Source organism: Gossypium hirsutum, chromosome A08 (assembly GCF_007990345.1).
Source record: "Gossypium hirsutum isolate 1008001.06 chromosome A08, Gossypium_hirsutum_v2.1, whole genome shotgun sequence".
In the NCBI taxonomy this organism is placed as follows: Eukaryota; Viridiplantae; Streptophyta; class Magnoliopsida; order Malvales; family Malvaceae; genus Gossypium; species Gossypium hirsutum.
The window spans coordinates 115487549-115512880 of NC_053431.1; the positions used below are offsets into that span (position 1 = coordinate 115487549).

The 25332-nt window shown below is 32.2% G+C and overlaps 2 protein-coding genes across 3 annotated transcripts; one reads left to right on the plus strand and one right to left on the minus strand.

The window, feature by feature from the left end:
* Window positions 1-16209: 16209 nt before the first annotated feature.
* Window positions 16210-18151, minus strand: LOC107931735 (uncharacterized). Its single transcript, XM_016863669.2, has 4 exons — window positions 17692-18151; window positions 17412-17592; window positions 16958-17013; window positions 16210-16573 (listed from the first exon to the last, which is right to left on the minus strand). The coding sequence occupies exons 1-4, from the start codon at window positions 17806-17808 to the stop codon at window positions 16409-16411; spliced, it is 519 nt and encodes a 172-aa protein (XP_016719158.1). The 5' UTR covers window positions 17809-18151; the 3' UTR covers window positions 16210-16408.
* A 1101-nt stretch (window positions 18152-19252) lies between these two features.
* Window positions 19253-21435, plus strand: LOC107931702 (ubiquitin-conjugating enzyme E2-23 kDa). Of its 2 annotated transcripts, none has more exons than XR_001693293.2 (3): window positions 19253-19487; window positions 19689-19773; window positions 21095-21435. XR_001693293.2 is itself a non-coding variant. In XM_016863638.2 (3 exons), exons 1-3 carry the CDS (start codon window positions 19445-19447, stop codon window positions 21217-21219), a joined length of 249 nt encoding a protein of 82 aa, XP_016719127.1. In that variant the 5' UTR covers window positions 19299-19444; the 3' UTR covers window positions 21220-21435. The 2 variants fall into 2 exon arrangements, 1 of the variants encoding a protein (XP_016719127.1); XM_016863638.2 differs by having other exon boundaries at window positions 19299-19487; window positions 19693-19773.
* The last annotated feature ends 3897 nt before the right edge of the window (window positions 21436-25332 follow it).

The following is a 25332-nucleotide window of genomic DNA, read 5'->3' on the forward strand; positions in this document are numbered from 1 at the left end:
GCACATGCTCAAAGATCTAAACGTCTCGGCCAATATTGCAGGCACAGGAGTGACTCCTTTCCCGAGACGATCAAATAAATTAGTGACTGGCTCATCAACATGTCTTAAAGCCCTAGGAAAAATCACCAATCCATAGATGCTTAAGGAAAAATTTTCAACCCTTTTTTTCTTATCCGGGTGCGTCAAAATCAAATCTCTCAAATTTTCCCAAGGAATACACTTACTATCCCCCTTCTATTGAATTCGAGCAGTGACCCAAGATTCACTCATCCCCGAAATATTCACCAGCCTCTTCACAAAAGTTTGACTATTAGTAAGCTTAGCATAAATTTTCCTGGCTTGAGCCTTTGGACTCCTCAACAAAGTAGTGTATTCTTCTAAGGTAGGAACCAAATCTACTTCTCCAAATGTGAAACAATTATAAGTAGCATTCCAAAATTGAACCATACCTTAGAACAAACGCTTATCCATCTTAACATCGAGCAAATACGGTATATCACCATAACTCTGATAGAACAACTGTTTAGTATCCTCATCCCAACTAGTCCATATATCCTTCAACTCCTGCAGCTCATTCTGTGTTACAATAATGCGGGTAAAGTTCTGCAACTCTGATGTATATCCTTCTGTCAGGCTATCCTCTTTCTCGGTTTGCAACTTTTCTGACATGCACGGACGGCCACATTATCCTCAACTTTACTAAGAAATTCATTCTCCATGTTAAACTTTCTAACTTAGTAATTGAATACGAACCAACACCTCCTTTAGTATGCAATGTCATGTAAAACACAACCAAAACAAAACACAAGTTAGTATCAAATACGAATAATAAAATACAAATATAACAACAAAGATAATCATAATACACATATGGGCGATGACTAAGGCTTATCACAGCTCTACCTAAGGATAGCTCTTAAGGTTCACTATAAAAAGTTCGGTTCTAGAGTAAAGGTACCTGAACCGGCAAATTCCTCAATCCTCACCCATTATAGGCTCATATAGATTGAGTTCGGTTTAGGGGAATACATTTCCCTATGACCATGCGGAGATGAAAATCTCACAGAATCATAGGTACGGATGTATCCCGGAAGCAATCCACTAGCCCGTAGGAGGTGAAAACCTCACGAAAGCATAGTTTTTTACTCCCACTTAACAGGTATAACCATAGTGGTCATGCAATGTTATGCCATATTTATTAGACAAGACTCGAAACACAACCATCACACAAGCAAATGCAATTAAAAGAATCATAATTTTTCAAAACAAATTTTCAATTAAAAGGACAGCAAACAATCAACTTTATGGCCTGACTCTCTTTATTCAGTCCCCAGTGGAGTCGCCAAGCTGTCGAAACCTCTTTTTTTTTATTTTGAAAGCAATGGGGATCGACGTTTGAAAATAAAAATATGGAGTCGCCACCAATCTCTTGATTTAAGTGTGATTGGACCACCTATTAAAACACTTTATTTAATGAAAAAATAAATTTGGTTTAAGCAAAAATAAAAAGAAATGGGTTCGTGAGTCTGTTATGCATGAGGAAGGGTTAGCTCCCTCATTACGCCCAAAAACTGGTACCAAATTGATTTGCTTCTGTCCTTATATAAAAAGTTTTAAAGGAAAAGATTTTCCGAAGTATGATTTTCTTAAAAATGTTTGAATAGCCCAAATTAACAGTAAAAAATCTCTCGTTTCAAAGACATGCGGTTTCATACCCAGTACGATTGGATATGATCCCTTATACCTTTAAGATGCGATCGATTTTCGACTTTTGAAAAAACTCGTGCATTAAAATTATAAAAGGTTATCTAAATATTTGGTTCACCGGAAAAGTCATACCCAGTACGATTGAGCACAATTTTCCGAATTCCCCAAATATTAGATATTACCTTATTTCAAAATTTTTGAATAACAGAAAATTAGAAATTTGCTCAAAAAAACTTGGGACACATGTTTATTGAAATTGTTATTACAAAATACATAGTTCAAATTAAATTATATATGAAATATTTAAAACACAAATTCATTCAAAAATTGATAATCCACAAGATAACTTAAATAATGTATTAAATATGAAGGAATGCCAATACATGATATAAAATATAATAAATTTATGAAACATGTATATACAAGTATAATTAGGTATAATACAAAGTAAATGTATAAGTTATATAGGTAACAAAAATTTCTAAAAAAAACAAGGTCATATACAAAAGGCAAAACTATATTTTCACACAAATTTAGCGATATGTATTTATAAAATTATGTTTAGAAAGAGAATTTGGAAATAAATTAATAATATTTAATTTTACAGGAAACAAATTGATTTAGAGTGACGGAATATATAAATAATACGTATAAGGATAATAAAATATGAGAGTGTATACAATAAATATGATTTAAAATATGGTTCTTAAAAGAAGTATATTATACACATAAATAACTTTGAAATAGGATATATGCATGGAAAAATATTTACATAAAACCATATAAAACTAATAATGTGACTTATAAAAATTATGTAATATGAGTAATGTACATGTGAAGAAATTTTAGAAATAATGGTATGTCCAAAATAATATTGAATTAAAATATGACTTATAAGATTAACTTAATTTTATCATAAATTATATATGTAATAAATTTAATAACACAATTATATACAAATTTATTGAAAAAAAAACTATATATATAAAAATAACATGGCTTTAATAATGTATGTAAATTAAATATAAGTACTAAATATATGTTTAATAATAACTTAAATAATACATAAACTATGTGAGATTTTCCTTTAAATAATAAGAATATTTAATAAAATATGTGAATTAATCTAAAAGAAAATATATGTATAAAATACTATTATTTAGTAATGTATATAAATTTAATATATATACCAATGTTTTTTGTATACGTATAGTTTGAATTTAAATAATGTATAAAACACATGATTTCATTTTAAATATCCAAATACATATATATATAAATATGTGAGTAAATTAAAAAAAACAGTTAAATGTATATAATAATTTAACATTAATAATATTCGTAGAATAAAGCTAATTTTATTATAAGGTATATATATACATGTATAATAATATATAAAGCATTACAAAAAAAGTATACAACATGTGGAAATATAATTACACAAATTACAACAAATAAGTAACCAATAATACAAATGATACAATTAATATAAACATTCCCAAATAATATACATGTTTTTAAAAAAAATAAAAAAAAGTATTAAAGTAGCTCAAAATATACCAGTAGACAAGTTCAAATTTAAATAATATAAAAAAAATGAATCTAAACAAATAACCTAATTGAAATCAAAGTAAAATTCCTAATTGAAATCAAAGTAAAATTAAAAAGATAATTTACAAAATAGATGAACTACTAATAATAAAATAAGGACTCATATATAACACGCATGAATTCACAGGGACCACCATTGAAATTATCCCTGATCCTGAAACACTGCGTCGAGTACTTGGGTTAAAATGCAAAATCATACAAATTTTGGGAAAAATTAAAAAAAATCAAAACAAATCAGTCACAAATAGGATCCAATCACAATGCGGCGCAAAGGGAAGGGCCTGCTACATAAATAATTCATTTTAGGCGCAAAAAGCCCCTCCTTTTTACACTGCCGTTTTGCTTAATTGGTTTATTCAAAACCTTTCCTTTCCCATTTATTTTCCAAACGCAGCCAACAATTAAACTAAAAGCCACTGCCCTAAAATCAAATTTCTAGGGTTTATTCCAGCAGCCTCCATTTGCTAAGGCCCGTTCATCACCAATTCACCATTAAAATTGGTGAGTGATGTAGAAGCAGCCTTTACTTCCTCCGAAATCAACATTCAAAGACCATTCTCACTTGATAATCCGCATTGCTAACCCCGATTCCGACGGAGAAGCCAAGGGATCTCATCGATGCGTTTAACGAAGGTAACTTTCTCGCTTTTCTTGCTTTTTATTTTAAAAAAAACTAAACACACCAGACATATCCATAAGAAAAAGAAAAAAAATATTGAAGATGGAAAAAGATTTCAAATTACCTTTTGCTTTTCTTATATTTCAGTATATGTGTATATGTATAGCATGCGTCCATTTTGTAGGTACATATCATTGGCTTTTTATAGTTGATTTACAGAATAAATAAATAAATAATAAAAATATATTTTATTTGTTGTCATCTGTTGTATTCTGTTAGCCTCTTTCTCGTGTATTCTTTGCAGGATCATCCGTACGGAGGAGCGGGGAGAGGCACGCTTGAACGAAGCCGTGCGAGGAATTCGCTTGTGAGACCCAACTCCTTGGCTGGAGCACCCCAAACCTGGCCCAAACGTTATGACCGGATCTGACATGCCACATCGAAGCGTTCAAAACATTTTATATTGTTGATCCAGAAAAACTTACTTAGTGTTTTAAAAGATAATTTCATTATAGGTTAAAGTGAATGGAAGCTGTGCACCAGGTAGGAAACCGAAAAAGAGGTGGTGAGTCCATCGGACTGCTTAAGTACTAAGCTCCCTTCGGATCCAATCCTAGACATGCATACCGCCATTGCCACACCTTAACGTCATGGATATTTCTAGGAAACCGATTTGATTAAGTCATTTTTAGGAAAAGTGATTAATTTTGGAAAATACTTTCATTGCGGAAGTTTTGCTTGTTGTCGTGTTATTTTGAAATCAACTGTTGTTTTTGAAAACGCGCCCTAAAGCTATCCAATTTCAACAGTTAAAATAAGTAATACCTATCTTAGTAATACATATTAAAACCATCAAAAATAATAAGCGGCTTTATTACATTTAAAAACCCAAAACTTCAAACGTAAATAAAAGGATGTCCAGTTCACCAGAAGAAAATCAAACTTTCAGAACGGGTGGCCACTCCGAATTCCCTCACAACTCCAAGCCCACTATGGTTGGGGATTTCCTGCGTGGATGAAAATAAAAGGGGTGAGTTTGGGGAAACTCAGTGTGTAAGGAAAACCCATTCAAAGCCCAAGTCAGCTCAAGCCTATTGGGCCTAAGCCCATTTAGGTAACAGTGGTACTGGGCCAGAGCCCTTTTCAGATTACAATAAACTGGGCCTTAGCCCCTTATTCAGATAACAGTATGGCCCATAGGCTCATTTCAAAATACATGCAACATCAATAAACATATGCAAGCCCATTTGGGGAGACTACTCAACCCACCAACCACTACACTCCACCCGTACCAGCCATACACTCCATGTGGGGAATAGCTCAACCCACCCAGCCCAACACTCCACAGTTGCAGCCTTGCTGCTCAGTTAACAGTAAATTGAGGCAAAGCCTCCAGTACGTGGACAAGCCACTTTCAGTACTTCCTCCGTCAATATCCCAATTCCATGCATCAGATAATAACAACATGGCATGCAGTAAATAACAACAGTCAAACATGCATTTAGGTCAATTTAACCCTAGGGGTATTTCGGTAATTTTGCACCTAGGGGTATAATAGTAATTTTCCATACATAGGGGATTATAGTAATTTAGCTATTTTTAGGGTTTTTCATGCATATTCCTACTTTTCACGTACTAACAGAATCACGTACCGAGGGTTCTTACCGAATTGGGCCCGTTGGCCCATCATTCCAATTTTGGCCCATTAAGCCCAAAAATATCGAGGGCACAGAAATCATGCACTTCGCAGTCCAAATTTTGCAGCTTACCAAAAACATTAATCGATTTACCTTACGAGCATTCGCACACTCGCAAATCTACAAAATACCGGTTTTCGGCATTTCGGCTTTTCGACTTTTGCCGATCCAGACTAAGAAAGAGGGTGTTAGTTACACACCTGTTTGCGACGATATGCTGACGAGATCCACAAACGAACCGCCTACAATTGGATTACTAACACGTTAATCTAACTATTCAAATACGAACTACGTATTAACCCCTTACAATATTTGGCCAACCACACCTATAGATCATAGTAAGCTTATAAGAAAACAATAAGCAACTCATTAACAAATTTTTGTCAATGTTTACCACATAATCATAATTTCACTGCAAGCTGTCTTCCTGAGCAATAGTCACTAAATTATTTATAACTAGAGCTACGAAATTCCAAATCAAGTGCCGTTAATTTTCCCTGAAAATAGACTCATATATCTTCTATCCATAAAATTTTCAGAATTTTTGGTATGGCCAATCAATACCATATTTTTCTTAAAGTTTCCCATGTTTCACTGTTTGACTAATCCGACCACTCTGCATTACGAATCAAATTTCTCATTGTACAGAATTCAAAATATGTTCTCGTTTATTCCATTTGAAACTAGACTCATTAATCTTTAATTACATAATTTATGCAGCTTCTAACTCATCTCCCACAATTTATGGTGATTTTCTAAAGTCACGTTACTGCTGCTGTCCCAAGCAGATTTATTACCAAATCACTCTTTCACACCTAACTTGCATGCTTGTTATTTAAACATGTATATCACCAATAAATCATCACATATCTATGATTTTACTTAAGTATAATCTCCATTTCATCATTTTAAAGCACAACATGTTAGCTGATTTTTTTCCCCTTAGCATCTAAGGCACATGCATGCTCATTTGCTTGGCTCAACTTCACCTATCTTCCATTTTTCATCAAAAGAACATGAAACAACAACCATTTCCTTCATTTTAATTAATGACTAAATACTTACAACACAACTAAAAACCAAAATATGCTTCAAGAGTTAATGTAGAATCAAGAAGAACTCATGAACATCAAGATAGAAGCAAACTACCATGAACTTACCTTTAATTTTCTTCCCCAAGTGACCGAACATTCAAGAGCTTTCTCCTCTCCTTTCTCTTCTATAAATTTAGGCCATGATGAACAAAGATGGACAAAACTTTGTTCTTTTCACCCCTTTTTCTTTTAATAAAATTTCATATTTCATCCATTTAATTCTTTAATACAAAAGACATGAAATGCCCATCATGGAACATTTACCTAAACCATTATCATGGAACATTTACCTAACCCATTATCATGGAATATTTACCTAATCCATTATCATGGAACATTTACCTAACCCATTATCAATTTGTACCATGAATTATGGATATCAAGTACTCATATTGTCTACAACAACATGATGGCTGGCCACTTCATGTAAAATGGGAGGTTTGTCATGCAAATCCTCCTATTTTGCACTCCTATTTATTTGGCCACTTCAATTTAGCCTATAGCATTTTCAAACATTTTCACATAGGTTCTATTTCATAATTTCACCCCATTTTTCTTATGGAACAAAAATTAACTAAAATTGCCGGGTTCTATCTTAAGCTTGGGCCTTCTAGAGGCCCACTAACATAATTCAAAACTATTTATTATTAATTGTTATATTTTAATTAAAATGCATGACAAGTAAAATTAGGTAAGCAATTGAAATGATGATATTGATTTGAAAGAAATGGATTCAAAAATGTTTATGGCTATTGAAATTGAATGTGAACAAATTGGAAATTAAAAGTGATTTGAATTAAGTAATTGAATTATGAATTATATGAATATTTGAAAGTATATTGATTGGAAATTAAAAGTGATTTGAATTGAATCAAATTGAATTGAATGAAGAAAATATGTGAGTATTTGAAATGTATATTGATTGAAAAGTAATTAGTGATTTGAATTTGACTGGAAATGAATTAAAAATATGAATTAAATAAAAGTGAATTAATTTTTGAATATGTGTGAATATGTGAATTGTGTATTGATTGAAAAGTGGTTTGAATTGAATCGAAATATGATTATATGTGATTATTTGAAATATGTATTGGTATTGAATTGTTTATTGATTAGAAAGAGGAAAAGTGAATTTGAATTGAATGAGAATTGAATTGAATAGTGAATGTGTATGTATAATTGAACTGTATATTGATTTGAATGTGAAATTGTAATTGAAAAGTAATCTTGAATTGGAAATGAAAGTGAATTGAGAATTAAAATACCCTATTAACTAGTCGAGCTGAGTCATATATAATTGGCATGCCAGGCACTTTATGTGTCGTATATCAGACACTTTATGTGTCGTATTTCAGGCACCTCGTGTGTCGTTTTAGGCACTTATGTGTCGTATATTGATAGGTACTATGTACCGTTTTAGGCACAATGTGTCGTATTGGTGTGTTTGGGTTGGAATCCGTGTATCCGTCAAAGTCCGGGTTTGTTAATAGGGTGAATAACTGAAATGAGAAAATTAAATAAATTTGATTGATCGTACTATTAAAAATATAAGAAAGAAATTATGAGCTGAATTGTGAATGGAATTAAGATGTGAGATTTGAAGCATGAACTTAAGGTTCATGAATTTGCTAAAATATCGAATTATTGATATTGAAATTAGTTGAATAAATGAAATGAGAAAATCAAATGAATAGATCGATTGAACTATTGAAAGTATGAGAAAGTGAAATTATGAATTGAAATGCGAATTGACATTGAGATATCGAAATAAGAAGTGAAAATAGAATGAATTGGAAATAATGAAATAGTGTTTGAGTTAGTTGAATATAATCTTATGAATTAATTATAATTATTTTTATTGAAAAATGTTGGTTTAAATAATTATTGAAAGACTAATGTTGTAAGGTTTTAGATATGGAATAGAATAAGTTATTGAGCTAGGATATAGAAATAAAATATATGAAATAATGATTGAATGAAATGGTTATTGATGAAATGCATGAAATGGATATTGATATAATAAGAATATGTATAAAATAAAATAAAGAAAAGTTATTTAAGATACATATTATTAGAATAAATTTAAAGTTTAAATGCATGAATGATTTATTGAAGGTAAAATAATGGTAAGATTTAATGTGTATATATATTGTTTTTACCTTAAGTATTTGAATTATAGTAATACCAGTGGGTGTATACTCAGCGTAGGGTTTGTTTCCATGCGCAAATTAGGTACAAAAATTTTGAAAGGTTGTATTTGAGATTACGAGTCTTCATCTCATCACATCTTCAAGCAACAGGAGGGTACGTTTTAAAATTTTGAATAGAATGACATGTACTTAGGAAAAATTTAGTATGTCCCAAGTAGTAGTAATGGATTTAAATATAAATTATTTAAATTTATTATTTGTCCGTTTTTATGTTCAAATATAATAGTAATTAGCCAAGAATTACTTTGGCACCAAATGTAATATTCTTATATCAGGTTCCTTAAGTCAAACATGGTATAGGGGTATTACACCATTAATACCATATTTAATAATAAAATAAACACAATAACTCAAGGATGAAAATAAAAAATTGAGTAATTAAAAGGGGTAAAAGTGTAAATGACATAAAAGTGCTGGAAATAATGAAAGAAAATAAAAAAAGTAAGCAAAGGACTAAATTGAAACTTAAAATAAATTCAAGGTATAAATTACAAAAACAAAAAAAACTAAAGGATTAAATCAAAATATGTGAAAGGCGTAGGGACCTAGTGGGCAATTATCCCAAACTCAGTACACGTGTCATCCCCAAAGGGGTTAATGGCGAGTTAGAGATTGAAATGCAAAAGGATAAAAGAAAAGGGGTAAAAATAATAAAAATATGGGAAAAAATAAAAGAGAAAGCAAAAAGCGGAAGGGCCTAGACAATAATTAGATCCTCCCCTCAGAAACACGTGGATCCCAGGGGATCTAGGTCAGGTCATCGGGTCAAGGCTCAAAACGATGTCATTTTGGGGCTTCTGTAGCCAAACCAAAACAACGTTGTACCAGGGGCTCTATCTAAGTCAAAAAATTTTAAAAAATTCATTTCGTTCTATTTTTTAAAATTGTCCTTCTTCTTTTTTTTTCTCTCAAACCCCCTTTGGCCGGCGATTGAGACGATGGGTCTCTACCGTGGCCACTGGTCATCGACGATGGTGATCGCTGCCTCTGGTGGCCGAAGTTCTTCAAAAACGACCCATTTTGAACCTTTTAGCACCTAAAATATAGATATTGGGTTAACAAGTTCTGAAACCTAGTCAAAACTCAAAAAAAAAGAAGAAAAAAAGAAACTTTCAGTTTCTTTGAAAGAAAAAAATCTACTCCCTTCTTCCGATGAAACCTAAGCAAGCTAAGAAAAACCTAAGGGCCTCTCGCGTTGAAAACGGGCTATCCTTCATTGGAGATAGTGGCCTCGTTTACCTACTGTGATAAAGATGAAACGACACTTAGGTAAAACCTAGATCTTTTCATTTTTTTATATTTTTTAGAAATTTAAAAACAATAAAAATGAAATACCTTTTAAATTGTTGTTTTTTGTATTCTATTTCATTCATCCTCTTTACAGATTGGTAGTTGAGGCTTTTATAGCCACATTGGATATTACAAAATGTCTTTGTTTTTTTTCTCTGTTTTCTCTCTATTTTCTGTCTTTGTTTTACAGGTTTTTGCAAGTTGGTGGTGAAGGACTCTTCGGTTAATCATGGTGGGGGATGTGCCCCTTTGCCATTTTGATGAAATAGTGGTAGATGGGTGACAGTAGAAACCTTAGATGGTGTGCTACTGACATGGTGAATGTTGAAGAGCGGCGGTGACGCTGAAGGCTTAGAGATTTTTAGGGTTTCTATTTAGGGCATTTTAGGTCTTGGGATTATATTTGGGCTTTTGGATATTAGGTAGTTGGGTGATTTGTTTTATATTTGTAAAGTGGACTTTTATTAATTTTTGAACTTTTGAACCGGACGAATTTGGGTCATTATAGTTGTCCCACTTTGCTCATTGTTGTGTAAAGGAAAGGGAGCAAAGACTCAAATGAAGGCTAATTTCATCCGGTCCTATTGAATTTTGGCTTCTCTGGTGTTTCTTTTTTCAAGGGATCCACTCTTTTAATTCATTGGTTACTCTACTTCTCTGTATCCGCTTCGCTACAACTTTAGGAAGATAGGATTTAGTGTCACAGTTTCATCTTGCTTTATTGCAACTTCAAGGAGATAATGTTTGTTGTTTTAGTTTCATTCCAAACCGCTACAACTTCAGAGGGACTGGAACTATTGTTTTATTCATTTCACTGCAACTTTAGGAAGATAGGATTCAACGTTGTAGCTTTATCTTACTTCACTGCATTTTTAGGGAGATGAGATTTGCTACTGTAATTTCAATCCATTCCACTGCAACTTCAAGGATATAGGATTTACAGCTTCATCTTGCTCCACTGCATCTTTAGGGAGATAAGATTCGCTCTTATAGCTTCATTCTAACCTGTTACAATTTTAGGGCGACTGGAATTGCTGTTTTATCCGTTTCACTACAACTTCAAAAAGACATGATTTAGTGTCATTGTAACTTCACCCTATTCCACTGCAACATTAGGGATATGAGATTTGTAATTTTATCTTACTCCATTGCATCTTCAGGGATATGATATTTGCTACTGTAACTTTACCCCATTCCACTGCAACTTCAAAGTCATATGAGTTGTTGTTTTATTGATCCGTTATGCCATTCTTTTGGGGGAACAAGACTTGTAGAATCCATTTCATAGGTATTTTTGCCAAGTGATTAGGATGTTATGATTGAAATGAATCAAATGCTCCTAACTAGATATGTATAAATGGTATTTGTATGAATGTAAAATGTCATATTTGAGAATGGTCCCATCTTTTAGTCCTTAGATCGACATTGTTTGTCATTCGTCCTGGTTCTATCATTGATGTGTTACCATGCCTTCCATTCAGGTCCGGTATCTTTGACAGAAATTCGAAGGGGTAATCACAATCTAGACTATTTGTTTCAGGATCTTTCTAACCTTAAAATTTGATTATCTTTAACTAGTGGTCATGTTTCAGGTCCCTGTACTGTTTAGAAATTTTCCAGAGCGATATGGAAAAATCTTTTTATGCTTTATAACATTGTTAGTCCACTAACCATTATTTCAATGCAGAAATGCTTGAACAAGGTTGCAACATGGATAATAATGAAATTTATTGCAGACAAAACTTTAATGAAAAGATTAGTTAAAATGACAAATATTGCTAAAATGAAAAATGAGTAAAAATGAAATTAGGTGCCCGAGACATCACAGTATGAGCTTCTCTGAACAAATTTCCTGAGTACTATTATGAACCTAATATGTGTTTAGGAGATTTATAGTATTTTACCGATATCCCATGATGTAAAGCTCATCCTCTCTGTTATCTTTGAGGGGAAACAGCTATTACATGCTTATTCTTTAGTCCAAATTTGAGCCGCCCTTTTCGAGTTTTAACTCAAAACTCCTTAGGTTTCAAGACACCTTTTGCGGATTTTCATTCTGACCTCTCCTTTTTTTCAGGCGAAATATTTCTTAATTGAATCCGAATTCATAGGGTTAGACAGTCGTTGCTGTCCATCTTAGTCAAAATCAACACTCCTCCAGAAAAGACTTTTTTTACCACATAAGGTTCTTCTCAATTCGACATCCATTTTCCTCTGAAGTCTTTTTGTATGAGAATGATCGTTTTCAAAACCAAGATACCTTATGGAATTCTCTAGGGTATACCTTTTTGTAATAAGCTCACATTATTCGTTTTTGGTACATCTGACCATGATGAATAACTTTTATCCTCTTTTCTTCAATCAAGTTTAACTGATCATATCTAGATTGGATTCATTCTGCCTCATCTAAGTTCAACTCTGACAAAATTTGGAGGGATGGAATCTCGACAATGGGTAAAATTGCCTCTATTCCATAAACCAATGAAAAAGGTGTTGCCTCGGTGGAGGTTCTGACAGATGTTCGATAAGCATATAGGGCAAATGGTAATTTCTCATGTCAATCTTTATAAGTCTCCATCATTTTCCCCACAATCTTCTTAATGTTCTTATTAGTTGCCTTCACTACTCCATTCATTTTTGGGCGATATGGTGTTGAGTTGTGATGTTTGATCTTAAATTGACTGCAGGCATCTGGTATTGTACTGTTATTCAAATTCAATGCATTATCAGATATGATCTTTTCCGGCATTCCATACCGACATATAATCTCTTTCTTTAAGAATTTGCCAACTGTCGATTTCGTGACATTGACATAAGAAGCGGCTTCTACCCACTTGGTGAAGTAATCAATAACCACGAAGATGAATCGATGCCCATTGGAAGCCTTTGGCAAAATTTGCTAATAAATGATAAAACTAACATATTTTAATCTCGTTCTTAATACGTTTTTAGATGATTATTTATACAAATTGGTGAATTTGATGCTTCTAATCATTTGAATTCATGTTTTTATATTTAGGTGAGCATTTGAGAGAAAAATGAGTGAGAAACGAGCAAAATTTGGTAAAAAAAGAAGAAGCAAATTTCAAGAGCCACACGGGCTGGACACACGATTATGTGTCAGACCATGTCGATTTCGCAACTCGCATCCCAAACACATGGAAAAATGCAATTTTTAAGCTTTTTGGGCATTCTAAATTCTACAAATACCAAAAAAAGAAGAGAGAAGGGATCCATCAAAGAATATTGTAGAAAACAACTTGAAGAACACCATTGGAGCCAATTCTGAAGCAGATTTCCATCAAGATTGAAGACCTTTTAATTTCTTTTGATGTTTTTATGAGTTTCTTTATTTCTTGTGGCTATTCTGATTTTGAGATGTTTTTATTTACAATTATAAACTAATTCCCTAGATACTTAGGGAAGATGAACCCTATGATGAATTTTATTATTTAGTTTCTATTTTACGCGATAAATATTCAATTTTTGTTCTTAGTTATGTGTGTTTATCTCTTGTTTTAATATTTTCAAGATATTAATTCTTGTTTAATGTGCTTAAATTAGTGGAGGAAAAGTCCTTATTTAAGGGTAGATCTAACATAATTGCGTGGAGTTGCATGCAATTCTAGAAATTGGAGACATAAATCTACCGGATTTGAGTCAAATCTAATAGAGGAATCCATAGATCGAGTTAATGTGACAATAATGGTTTTAATTAGAAAGAAATTTTAATTAATCAACTTAGAGTTAGTTGCTCTTACTCTCGAAAGAGATATTAGCATAATTTAGGGATTTCTACGGATCAAGATACCAAGTGAATAAATAATTTAATTCAAATTCATAATAATCGATGAAGTTTAGGAGGATTTTTTCTGGGTATTACCTCTCTCTTTGGTTATTATTCGATTATTTTCCTGATTCATTCTCTGTTGAGTTCTTTAGTTAAATTAATTTAGTAATTTTAGTAGGAAAACGGTAATTACTAGTACTTTTAGTCCTCATGGATATGATATCTTTACTCACTATAGCTATACTATTTATAGATAGGTACACTTGCCTTTGTCTTATTTTTAGTTAATTTTGTGACTATCAAATACGTTTTGACTTTTTTTTTGTGTATGTGTTCTATTTCATTTATCTTCTTTACAGATTGGTAGTTGAGGCTTTTATAGCCACATTGAATATTACAAAATGTCTTTGTTTTTCTTTTCTTTGTTTTTTGTCTTTGTTTTGTAGGTTTTTGCATGGTGGTGGTGAGGGACTCTTCGGTCAACCATGGTGAAGGATGTGCCCCTTTGCCATTTCGATGAAACAGTGGCAGATGGGTGACACCAAGAGCCTCGGATGGTGTGCTGTTGATGTGGCAAATACTGGGGAACGACGGCGACGCTGAAGGCTTAAAAATTTTTAGGGTTTCTGTTTAGGGCATTTTAGGATCTTGGGCTTATATTTGAACTTTTGAGTATTGGGTAGTTGGGTATTGGATAGTTGAGCCAATTTATTTTTATATTTTTAAAGTGAAATTTTATTAATTTTTTAAGTTTTAAACGGGACGAATTTGGACCCTGCATAGATATTCTGATGTTGAATACTCAATTAATCATGTTGTTTTATGTCTATTACATGTAACACAAAGAATCCTTATATCTCAATCTATGTGCCAGCTTAAAGGCTGGTCCACAATTCCTAACATTAGCTGAAATGAGTTGTTGCCAGTCTGATACATCATTGACAAATGCAGTTGTGGAAGTTTTTTTTTTTTTGGTGTGTATGCTTATTCCTTGTTCACAAGATGATACCTTAAGTGAACTGGTAAAGATAAAAGCTAAAGATGTTTTGTGGCACGGTAGATTGAATAGGCTGTAGGCAATGTAACTTACCTGAAACTCAGTGCCATCAATTAGCCAGTGGTAGATGACTTGCGTTGCCCAAATCATTATTAATACTAAGTCCCAAAATCAAATCTGGACAACCACTTTGTTCTATCTTAATTAAAAAAAAAACATGAGTGACACTGCACACTCAAGGGGTTATTATAAGTACTATATTGCAAATTCCAATAAGAAACAGGAAACCAACTTAAATGTTGCTTATCGAGGGTATTATCTATCTTGATAGACTAAATGCGTGATAATAGCACATAGTGAGAGGCAGGGGGAGTTTATTTATTTATTGTTATTATTCTTCTAGTAACGGGATAAAGTTGAAAGCGGTTTGAGGTAATTTTGGATGAAGCTATTGTAAAGCTTAATCTTGATTTCTTCTGAATGGGTGGAGGAGAGGATTTCAAGCTCGGAATCTGAGCCCCTGAAGTTATCAAGTACTCTGTCAAGCCTTTCATTGCCAGCTGCAGTGGTTGCTGATCATGTCAGTTTGTTTTGCAGCAGTTCAATTTATTTGGCAATAGTGACACATGATTCAGAGACGGCCACGTTTTGCATAAATCTAGGCTATTCAATTCTAGAAAGAGGAAGGGACAGAACAAGATTGCAGTGTTTCAATTCATGCACCATTTTTATAGCGTTTGACATCCTTGTGTTTCAATGTCCCAATTTTCTTCAGGATGACTTGCTACATAACAATCTTTTAACTAGTTTGATGTTTCCATGGAGGGAATATATCAGTTGATGATTTCAAATAAGCAACCCATGTAACTGTTTCCTTTTTCATATAATGAACAACAACTCAATGCAAATGGCTACGGAATGTTTACGGCCTCATTCTTAACCAGTAGTTTACTACATAGACATCCTTACCCTGTGCCTGTTAAATCTGTGTTCTTCCTTTTTAGTACGTATAGTATAAAATATGAATTCAAATTTACATGTGTTCGAACTTTAAATAAGAAATATTTTTATTACAAGCTATTATCCATCAATGATCTTCACAGCAACATAGTTGGGGTAAAAATTTCGAAGTTGAAACTGCTGATTTTATCTACTAAGACAATAATGCCTTTTGCATAGTTGGAGAATGGTGTCTGAATTTTTAACATTTATCTTATTAATTACAGACCATGAAATAGCATTCAATAATAATAATAATAATAATAAAAGCCCCTTGGAACTGGTCTTTTGTGGTCTTTGGGGACGACGAACCATATTTCTATTATATCGTGATTTTATATAAAACTAGAAGATAAGAATAGCATTTTTGGATACGATTAATTAGAAAGAGAGCCTAATTTTTTAATTTTTCATTATGAATAGGTGGTTTCCGATGCGGTTGTGCGTAATCCATTACATCAATGTCCCCCACATTATCCTTTTCCTTGGAATCGAGAGCTTCGTCAGCCCCAGCATCTGAATTTCCCAACATCGACCTTGCTCTTACTCTCTTCCATCCCTACATAATATCACGTATAAAAAAAAACAATGAATTTTCTCCAGGTTATGAACTTCTTTTTATCTCTTTCTAATTTTCCATGTCAAGAATCCGAAAAGACCAAACAACTTGAACTACTTCCTCTCAAATATTGTTTTGTTATTTTTCTTTTTTTCAAACTAATAATTTTTTTACTACAATTGCATGCAAAACAATACCCAAGCATGCACGTGAATACCATCTGATTTCTGTGTTCTGTCCTGACTTGCTGAAGAAGATGGGCCATTAGTAAGTACGTAGTCTTGGTCTTTTACCATAACCAGTACTGCACTTTAACAAACCTGAATCACTTACTGAATCTAGGTTCTAAAGATATGGTCTCTTTTTTTCTTTTTTTTTTTTTACCTCGACTGTTTCCTTGCTTTGCAAATCAACCCGAGAGGAACTCATAATTCCATATTCTGCATGCGAATATCAGCAAAATTCCAGCACCGTCAATAATATTTACATGAAACATGGTGTCTGAGGAAGATTAAATCTTAGTTTTGTACATGTACATATGTAACTATATTTATATCCCAATGACTGATTAGGATCAGATAAAGTTGTTTGTGATATTCTTTAGTAATCTTTATCAACGAATTATTGAGGTTTATCATTATGCGACAGAACAACAGATTTCCTGAGCCAACCAAGTTGTAGAAGTGTTGAAGAATAATAAATGGTGTAAAGCTTGAAGAAAGTTCAAATTTAGTTTAAATAATGATATCTTTTTTGAATTATTTGCATGTATATTTCCTGTTGAAAAGGCACATAAATTCCAAATAAAAAAGAGAATAATAATTAGTTTGAATATAACCTGAAATTGCATTTTGAACAGCTTCTTTCGCCAGAAAAGAGTCCGAAATTGTTTGCTTCATAGTTTTTGCACCAATTATTCTCCTTCCATGTGGCCTAACTTCTTGTAATTCTGGTATTTGTAGCTTCTTTGAGATTGAAGGCCCCATCTCTAACTTATGGCCTTTCAACTTATTGGCATCCTGTATCAAATTAATTAATAACTTAGTTATTACTAGACCAAGATTTTAACATAAAATTATTATAATCTATAAAGTCAATAATATCTTTTCTGCACTAACCTTGCTGGCAAGAAAATCGACATGATTGCCATTCTCTTCAGCAGAAAAACCAAGACGGTGAGCATTGCATGCATGCAAAGAAAAATAAAGGAGAAATAATATCGCAAGGGAAGACATGATTATGAAATTAGAGCTTAATTAGTTCTGACGAGAAACAGAGAAGATTTAAAAAAAAAAAAACGATATGCAGTTTGGGGATGCTACTGCAATGTTAAGTTTCTTTTCTTTTTCCAAGTATTTGTAATGATGGAAGCATCAAAGGAGCATTAAATGCAAGTTTTGTATTGAATTGAAATACGTTCTTTAAGAGAACATGCAGGTGTTCGGATGATGGATCCTGAAAACGAAATTGAAGATATTCGGGGGGGCCTCCCTTTGTCGCTTACACTTGAGTTTTTAATCAAAATTTGGGGCCCTAAAGTAAAGAATTATAGAGCAATACGGACGAGACATATGTAAGGTCTCAAAGATATTAACAAGGGAAGCTGGGAGATTTTATAGAAATATATACACTGTACGCATGTATATAATTTTATTTTTTTATTAAACCAACCATCTGGTTTGTGTATGTTGGAATTGCAAATATATTTAATTGGCTAATGAAATTGGAGGGGAAAAGTATGAGTTTCTTTTTTTGTCGGGGGATAGGTGATGATAGGTTTGTTAAGTATTATGAAACATGAAAAAATGGAAATTAAATATAATAGAATTTTTATAAAAAAAAACTGAAAGAAGAAAAGATTTGGAATTAGGATAAAGAAGTAAAATAAGGCAGCTACAACAGTAAATCAAGGTCCTACCCATGTGTTTCTGCTGAGGAAGTCAACTTCTTGCCCCCTAATTTATATTGTAGAATTATTACTGCTTTGATTATTTGCTTTTGTTTGACCGTTTCAGTTTTTTTTTTAATAGAAAAAAAAATGGTTGCAAACGCTATAACTCGAGCCCTATTATTTAAGGACAGAACGACGAAAGCTAACTCTTTCATTCTTCTATGTTAATAAGAAATTGAATTGTTATTTAACCGGAGTCAATTAATATAAGAGAATTCCGAGATGGAGAATTTTGGTTGTTGAAATTAAGAGGGCAAAAATTAATATCAATTTACCATCGATTACGCTATTTAGGATTTTGTTTCAATCAATTCAACAAGTTTTATAAAAAAAAAAGGGAAAAGAGAAATTAATTGTGGTTGTGGGAGAGAAAACACATCTCTTTCTTTCAGGTTGAAAAGGTTCAAAGTTACCTCCACAATTTTTAAGTTTTTAGCGTGGGATCATCCAATAGTTTCAAGATCTTTCTTCTATTTTTTAACCATAACTGTAGATTTAACATGGATCCCATGAAACCCCACTTTAGATGTTATTGTGCATTTCATAATACAATGTATCACAATATATACAAATTATATAGATAGAGATGACGATTCATTTTATAATACCACATATTATATAATAAGTATATAAATTCCATAAACCATATTAATAGCTTTTTATGCATCTATTCATCCATAACACATACATCATGTTTGGTTGGGGGGCTTAAGAATAGATTCCAGCCCAATTCGGCGGGCCCATCACCAAACATTAGTTTGGTTGCTGTAATGCTATTACAGCCAGAATCTATTCAGGGCGTATTACAGGGAAAATGTTGAATAGCCATTCCGTTCCCTCACCACTGAATAGCCATTCGTTCCCATATGAAGTAAAAAGTTTTCCCCCTTTTCAATTTTTGCCCTCACCTCTAACAGAGAATGAAGCAACACTGGAACCATCATCTTCTCCCTCAGTTCACAGGTAACTTTCTTTTTTCCTCATCTCTATGTTTCCCTTTTTCCCTTTGATTGCAGAAAATACCTAGGTCAATCTATTCTTCGTTCCTTCTTTTTTTTTTCTTTACCTTTTAAACCAATAAAACCCTTTGGTTGCAGAGTTGCAACACTTTTTTTTAGCTTTTTCACTGCATTTTTGATTTCCCCTATATGAACTTTTTGGTAGTTAGAGTCATCAAAAAGGAATCAAGAGATATCGGAATGGGGAAATCTGGGACTTCGAGCACGAAGTGGTGGTGGCAGCGTCGACGGTAATTTCACTCCCTCCCTTTGAATTTTTTCTATTTATTGTTATTTTTAAGCTTAGGGTTCTCATCTTTATTTTTCTTAGTTGGAAGCCAAAGACAATAAACTTTTCATGCATTTAACAGAAATAGTTTCATATTCGAATAATTAAAGCACGAAGATTAACATTTGTGAAGAAAAAAAAACAAAGGCAGTATTTTGTTTTTATTGGCAGCATGATTATGTGAAAATGCTGAAGTTGTCTCTTCATTAGAAACTTCTAAAGAACTAGTGAAAAACAGGATTAGATAGTGCATGGAATGCATTTTGATATTTGATTGTGGTTACACGAATTATCATTCATTTGGGGATCATCTCCATGAAGATTTTCCCAGCTTGTAAAAGCATGTGTGTGTTGTCCTGCTTTAAGGTCAAGATCTCGACAACCTGTTAAGCATTACAAGAAATTATTATCTGAAATATTCCCTAAGTCTCCTGTGAGTATCTACTCTTTTCTTTTTCTTCTTTTTGGATTATACATTTTGGTTATAGTGGTTTTGGTGAAATTAGAGAGGAAATCTTTGTACATATTTGGGTTTTTGGTGATGGCTATTTAAGTTAGCTTGCTTTTGAGTACTTTAATTTTTAATATGGGGATATCAATAAGGAATATTCGATCCTGCAATAGGCCAATAATGTCTGCTAGAGTTTTTCTTTTTGAATCGGCGCTAGATTGTTGTTGTGATTGTGGCTATTCAGTTGGTTACTCAGACTCACCTGTGAGTGTTGGATACAAGTATGTGTCCTGTAAGGATATGTTCAATTTTGACACAAGTTTTTCATGTATTTGGAGATTCATATCCTACACTCATATTCATGCAAAATGAAGAATTAAGCTACATAGCTGCCTAGAGTTCTCGGCTTTGACTCTAATTCCATTTGAGTACTGTAATTTCACAAATAGAATAAAAATACACTCCTCTATAGTTGGTTTTTATACTTTAAAAGAAAAAAAAGTTATTCTTTGATTGGATCTTGGAAGTAACTAGAGATTAAGCAAAATTGTTAGATGCGGTTAATTAGAAGTTCAGTTGGTGCATTTCTGAAGAGTCATTGTTCATTTTTTGTTAGTTCATGCCATTGTTTTATATGTCAATTTTCGATACATTACAGAAACTATGGCCAGGGAAACATTAGATCAAGTTATGGCAGATGCACTTTCAAAATCTGGTTTTAATCAATCTGCAGCATACATTTCATGTCTTCTTTTTGCAATGGCATTTTAAGGATGCCTTTTTTTTCTTATTCCTAGAATGCTTACAAGTTATGACTCTTTTCGTGTACCAGAATACTGTGAGAAATATGTCAAGCCTAAAGATATTGTAGAAGCAGAAGAAGTGAAGTCAAGTGACGAAAAACTGAGTGAAGATGAATATGCTGCCTCGGATGATGATGAAATCGCCGGAAAATAGATCTTTAGGCACATATCTGGTATACTCACTACGAAAATTGTCTTGTGTTGTACATGATGTTCAGCTCCAGGAAAATTCGAACATGACAGAACCGGGGAATATTTGGAAAAATTCCTACTTACCCTTTTTTGTCATTACTTTCCATGGATGTTTGTGTAAATTGATCCATTGTTGTTCAATAATTCAAATATTTATCCACTGCTGAGACTTTAAAAAGCAATTCTCCCATATGCTCCTACTCCTTATGTGCCTGCATCAATTATAATACCGTTTATTATGCTTTGTTAGTGTTCATTTATACATTGGTTGATCTAACTTTGGTGATGAATTATTTGGCTGCCAATGGAATTTATATCTCCTATATCTCCAACACTTTATGGTGGAATCCATTTTGCATGGCTTTTGATTTGGTCTACAAATTTTTGGTTGGCTAGGGTAGTCTCATAGAGAAGTTAAAACATGGGTTTGTTTGGTGTATAAATGTTTGATATTTTTCATATATATAAAAATAAGAATAATTATTGCTTTTGGATCAATATTTGTAATTTTGGCAACTTTGTAATTTTGGCAACTCCGATCCTATGAGATTATGTTATGATTTTTATTAATTCATATTTTAATAAAAATTATATTAAGAATATTATTAAATTATATGTTTTTATTTTTATTTAATTATATTTAGTAATAATTATATTAAAATATGATTAAATTATTTACTATTTTAATAATAATCTTAGTAAAATTTAATAACAATAATTATGTACTTAAAAAAATCTGTTAGGGGTATTCTGATCATTTTAACTTTTTTTCTTATACTATTACAACATCATTCTATTCAACCAAACACAAGAATACCATTACAGTTTTATTCCATTCCATTCAACCAAACAATTGAATTACTGATTACAGTTCTATTCCATTACAACTCTATTCCGTTACAGCTCTATTCCATTACAGCGAACCAAACGCACCGATAGTGTATTTATTACAATGTTTCTTGAATTATTATTTTTTATGAATATATTTAGCTAAAAATTTTGCAAAGAGAAACCTAATAAATTAGAAAAGCTTAGAGAACGAAAAAGAGTACAATATTCATAAGAAACATTCCCTTAAGTATAACCAATCATATAATACTTTAGGACGACGAATTCCAATGTTACGTACATGCATTTTGAAAGTTAAAATTGGTATTGAGTATGGATTTGCAAATTTAGCACCTTTATGTAGCTACTTTTAATGTGTGTAATGTGTTGCATTATGTTGTTGGCTTGTCAATTTTTACAAGCAAATCACATGTTTCTCTAATATGTTAACTCATGTCCACGAATTGCTTTGTGGAAGTTCATATTTATGAATGGTTTGATAATAGTGGCAATAGTTTGTTTGCATATTGTTCTCAGATAGCAGTATAAACACATATGAATACATAGTATGTTCATGATTGAGCTTTATAGGAATCAAAAAGATATCTTACATCAGTATACGTCATCAATTCTAGTTTTGCTTCATTTTGGGAAGAAAAGAAAGAAAGTCCATATTTGATGTGCCAAGGAGATCACAAAGAACATGTTTCACTCAATTCCAATGTCCTTGTGTTGATACTAAACTAAGCCTTGCAAGTAATTGATTACAAATGATATATTTGGTCTAGTGTAATTTTCCAGATACAAAAGTACTCATTTTACACAAAGAGACGATACTTTAAGATTGGAATTTCTTTATCATCTTCTTGGTTATAAAAAAGATCTCTTTTTACATAATGTAAAACACACTATTAAATTGTTTCAAAGGCTTTTCTATATAAGTTGATTTATGAACAAGTATTGTGCTTGCTAAATATTTAATTTGAAATTCAAGCAAAGTTTTGTTTTCCCAAAATCTTTCATAATTCTTTTAGATAATTAAGCAGTCAAAGAGATATATTTTGAAGTTTTATTATGTTTTAGTCATCAACATAAATTGCAGCTATAGCTATCCCAAAAATTCACTCTCTTGATAAAAATAGAAAGATAAAACAATATTGCTTTCATATCATTTTTCAATAAATATTCATTTGGACAATTGTACCACAAACATTGGGATTGCTTTAGTATGTCTAAGGATCTTTGAAGTTAAATGGAATATATTTGCTAATGTTTCTAATTATCAGCATCAAACACCTTAAACCCTTTAAGGGTTATCATGTAGATGTCATTATCTAATGACCCATACAAGTAAGTCATTACATCGTTTATTTTTTCTAAACTGGGCAGAGAGTATCAGGATGCAATGAAGTGGATTATGAGATATCTTTGGGGCTCATCCAACTTAAACTTTGTTTCGGCAATGAGAAATTCATTCTAGTTGGATACACAAATCCTAATATGGTCAGAGATATTGTTTTAAGAATATCATCTTTGGTTTACTTGATCCCTTTTGCAGGGGGAGTTGTGGCTTGGCAATATAGATTGCAGAAATGTGTTGCATTGTCTATTACTGAGTTTAAGTTTATTACAATTGCCAAAGCTTGAAAGGAACAACTTTGGATAAAGAAATTTTTCCAAGAACTTATATTTGCTGAAGATAAGTATTACTTTGTGATAGAAGCGCTAATCATCATGGTAAGAATTTGACTTTTCATACTCGGTTTAAACATATCAATGTGAGGTATCAAAAGATACAAGAAGTTCTTGAGGCTAAGTTGTTAAAACTTGAGAAAATTCACACTGATAATAATGGTGCAGATATATTGACCCTCACATAGTGGGAGGGAGAGATTTGTTGGACTTTGGTTCCCACCATATGTAGGAATCCTAATTGTCCATATGACCTATCATATATAAGAGGGGGCATTAACTTTTTATTAAATTTTTAAGTGTGTATGTGACGCGCCACATAAGTCAAAGAAAAAAAGAGAAAAATTGGGAGAAAAAGACAGCTTTGTTCACCAAGTGCAATTTTGATAAACTATTTGATCAAGTTTTTATTTGATATCCATTTGAACTGTTTTTTGGGTAGTATCTAGTAGACTTAGTGATCTCAATTATGTATGATGGGATTTCCATACGAGTATTGTAGCTTCTAGTTTTCATTTTCAAAGTTAGCCCTATTTGTGGTGATATTTTCCACTTTTCTCTTTATTTTATTTGAGATTACTTGTTGATAACATTATTGTAACTTTTTATTGTGGCTTTGTTTTATGACCTCGTAGTAAGACTTTTGATTACATTGGAGTTTTGAGTGGATTTTCAAGTCTCGATGTTTTTGCCTTTTTCTTTAAAAGAGTTTTCCACATAAAAATGAGTCTCATTTTATTTTTCTTACTTGTGGTATTATGGTCAATTTGTGTTTATTGTTGATATATATTGTGCTATTAGGTTTGCCATAATTACCAGCTCATATTTCTCAAGAGAGAAAGAACATCAAGTGTGCTTCTGCACTGTTGGATGAGTTGTGTTTCATCCCATCAATATGTTAGACATATTAATAAATATAAACTAATAAAAGTTAATGAATTAATGCAGATTTTTATGTGATAGACATGGAGGATGACAAATCTTTGAGTTCTTCAGACATTTTGTTAGGAAGACCATTTCTTAGCACTACAAAAACCAAAATAGATGTCTGCAATGATGCACTCACTCTAGAGTTTAATGATGTAATAATTAATTTTAATGTTTATGATGCAATGAAACATCTCAGTGAAGTGCCCAATGTTTGTAGTATAGATACTAGGTGTTCTTTAACTAAAAAAATCCTTTGACTTTAATGATAAAAATGAGTTGGATTTAGTATTTTGTAGGATTATCAACAAAGAAATTTGAAACCAACTTGAAGGAAGAAAAAATTATTTATAAAAATTTACTAGACCTATTGTGCGAAACGGAGGCATTGAAGCCTCTAAAGTATTTTTTTAAAATATTTTCTACTAAGTTGCATACAAGATAGTTAAGCCCTTTTATAATTACTAAAATTTATTCTTATGTTGTAGTACAATTTCAAAGCATAGAGACAAGTAAAATATTTAAGGTTAATGGACAAAAGTTAAACCTTTTTATGGAGGATTCAATTACACAAGATAGAAGAAATTACCTTAGGATATTTAGATACATAAACAGAACTAATGGACAA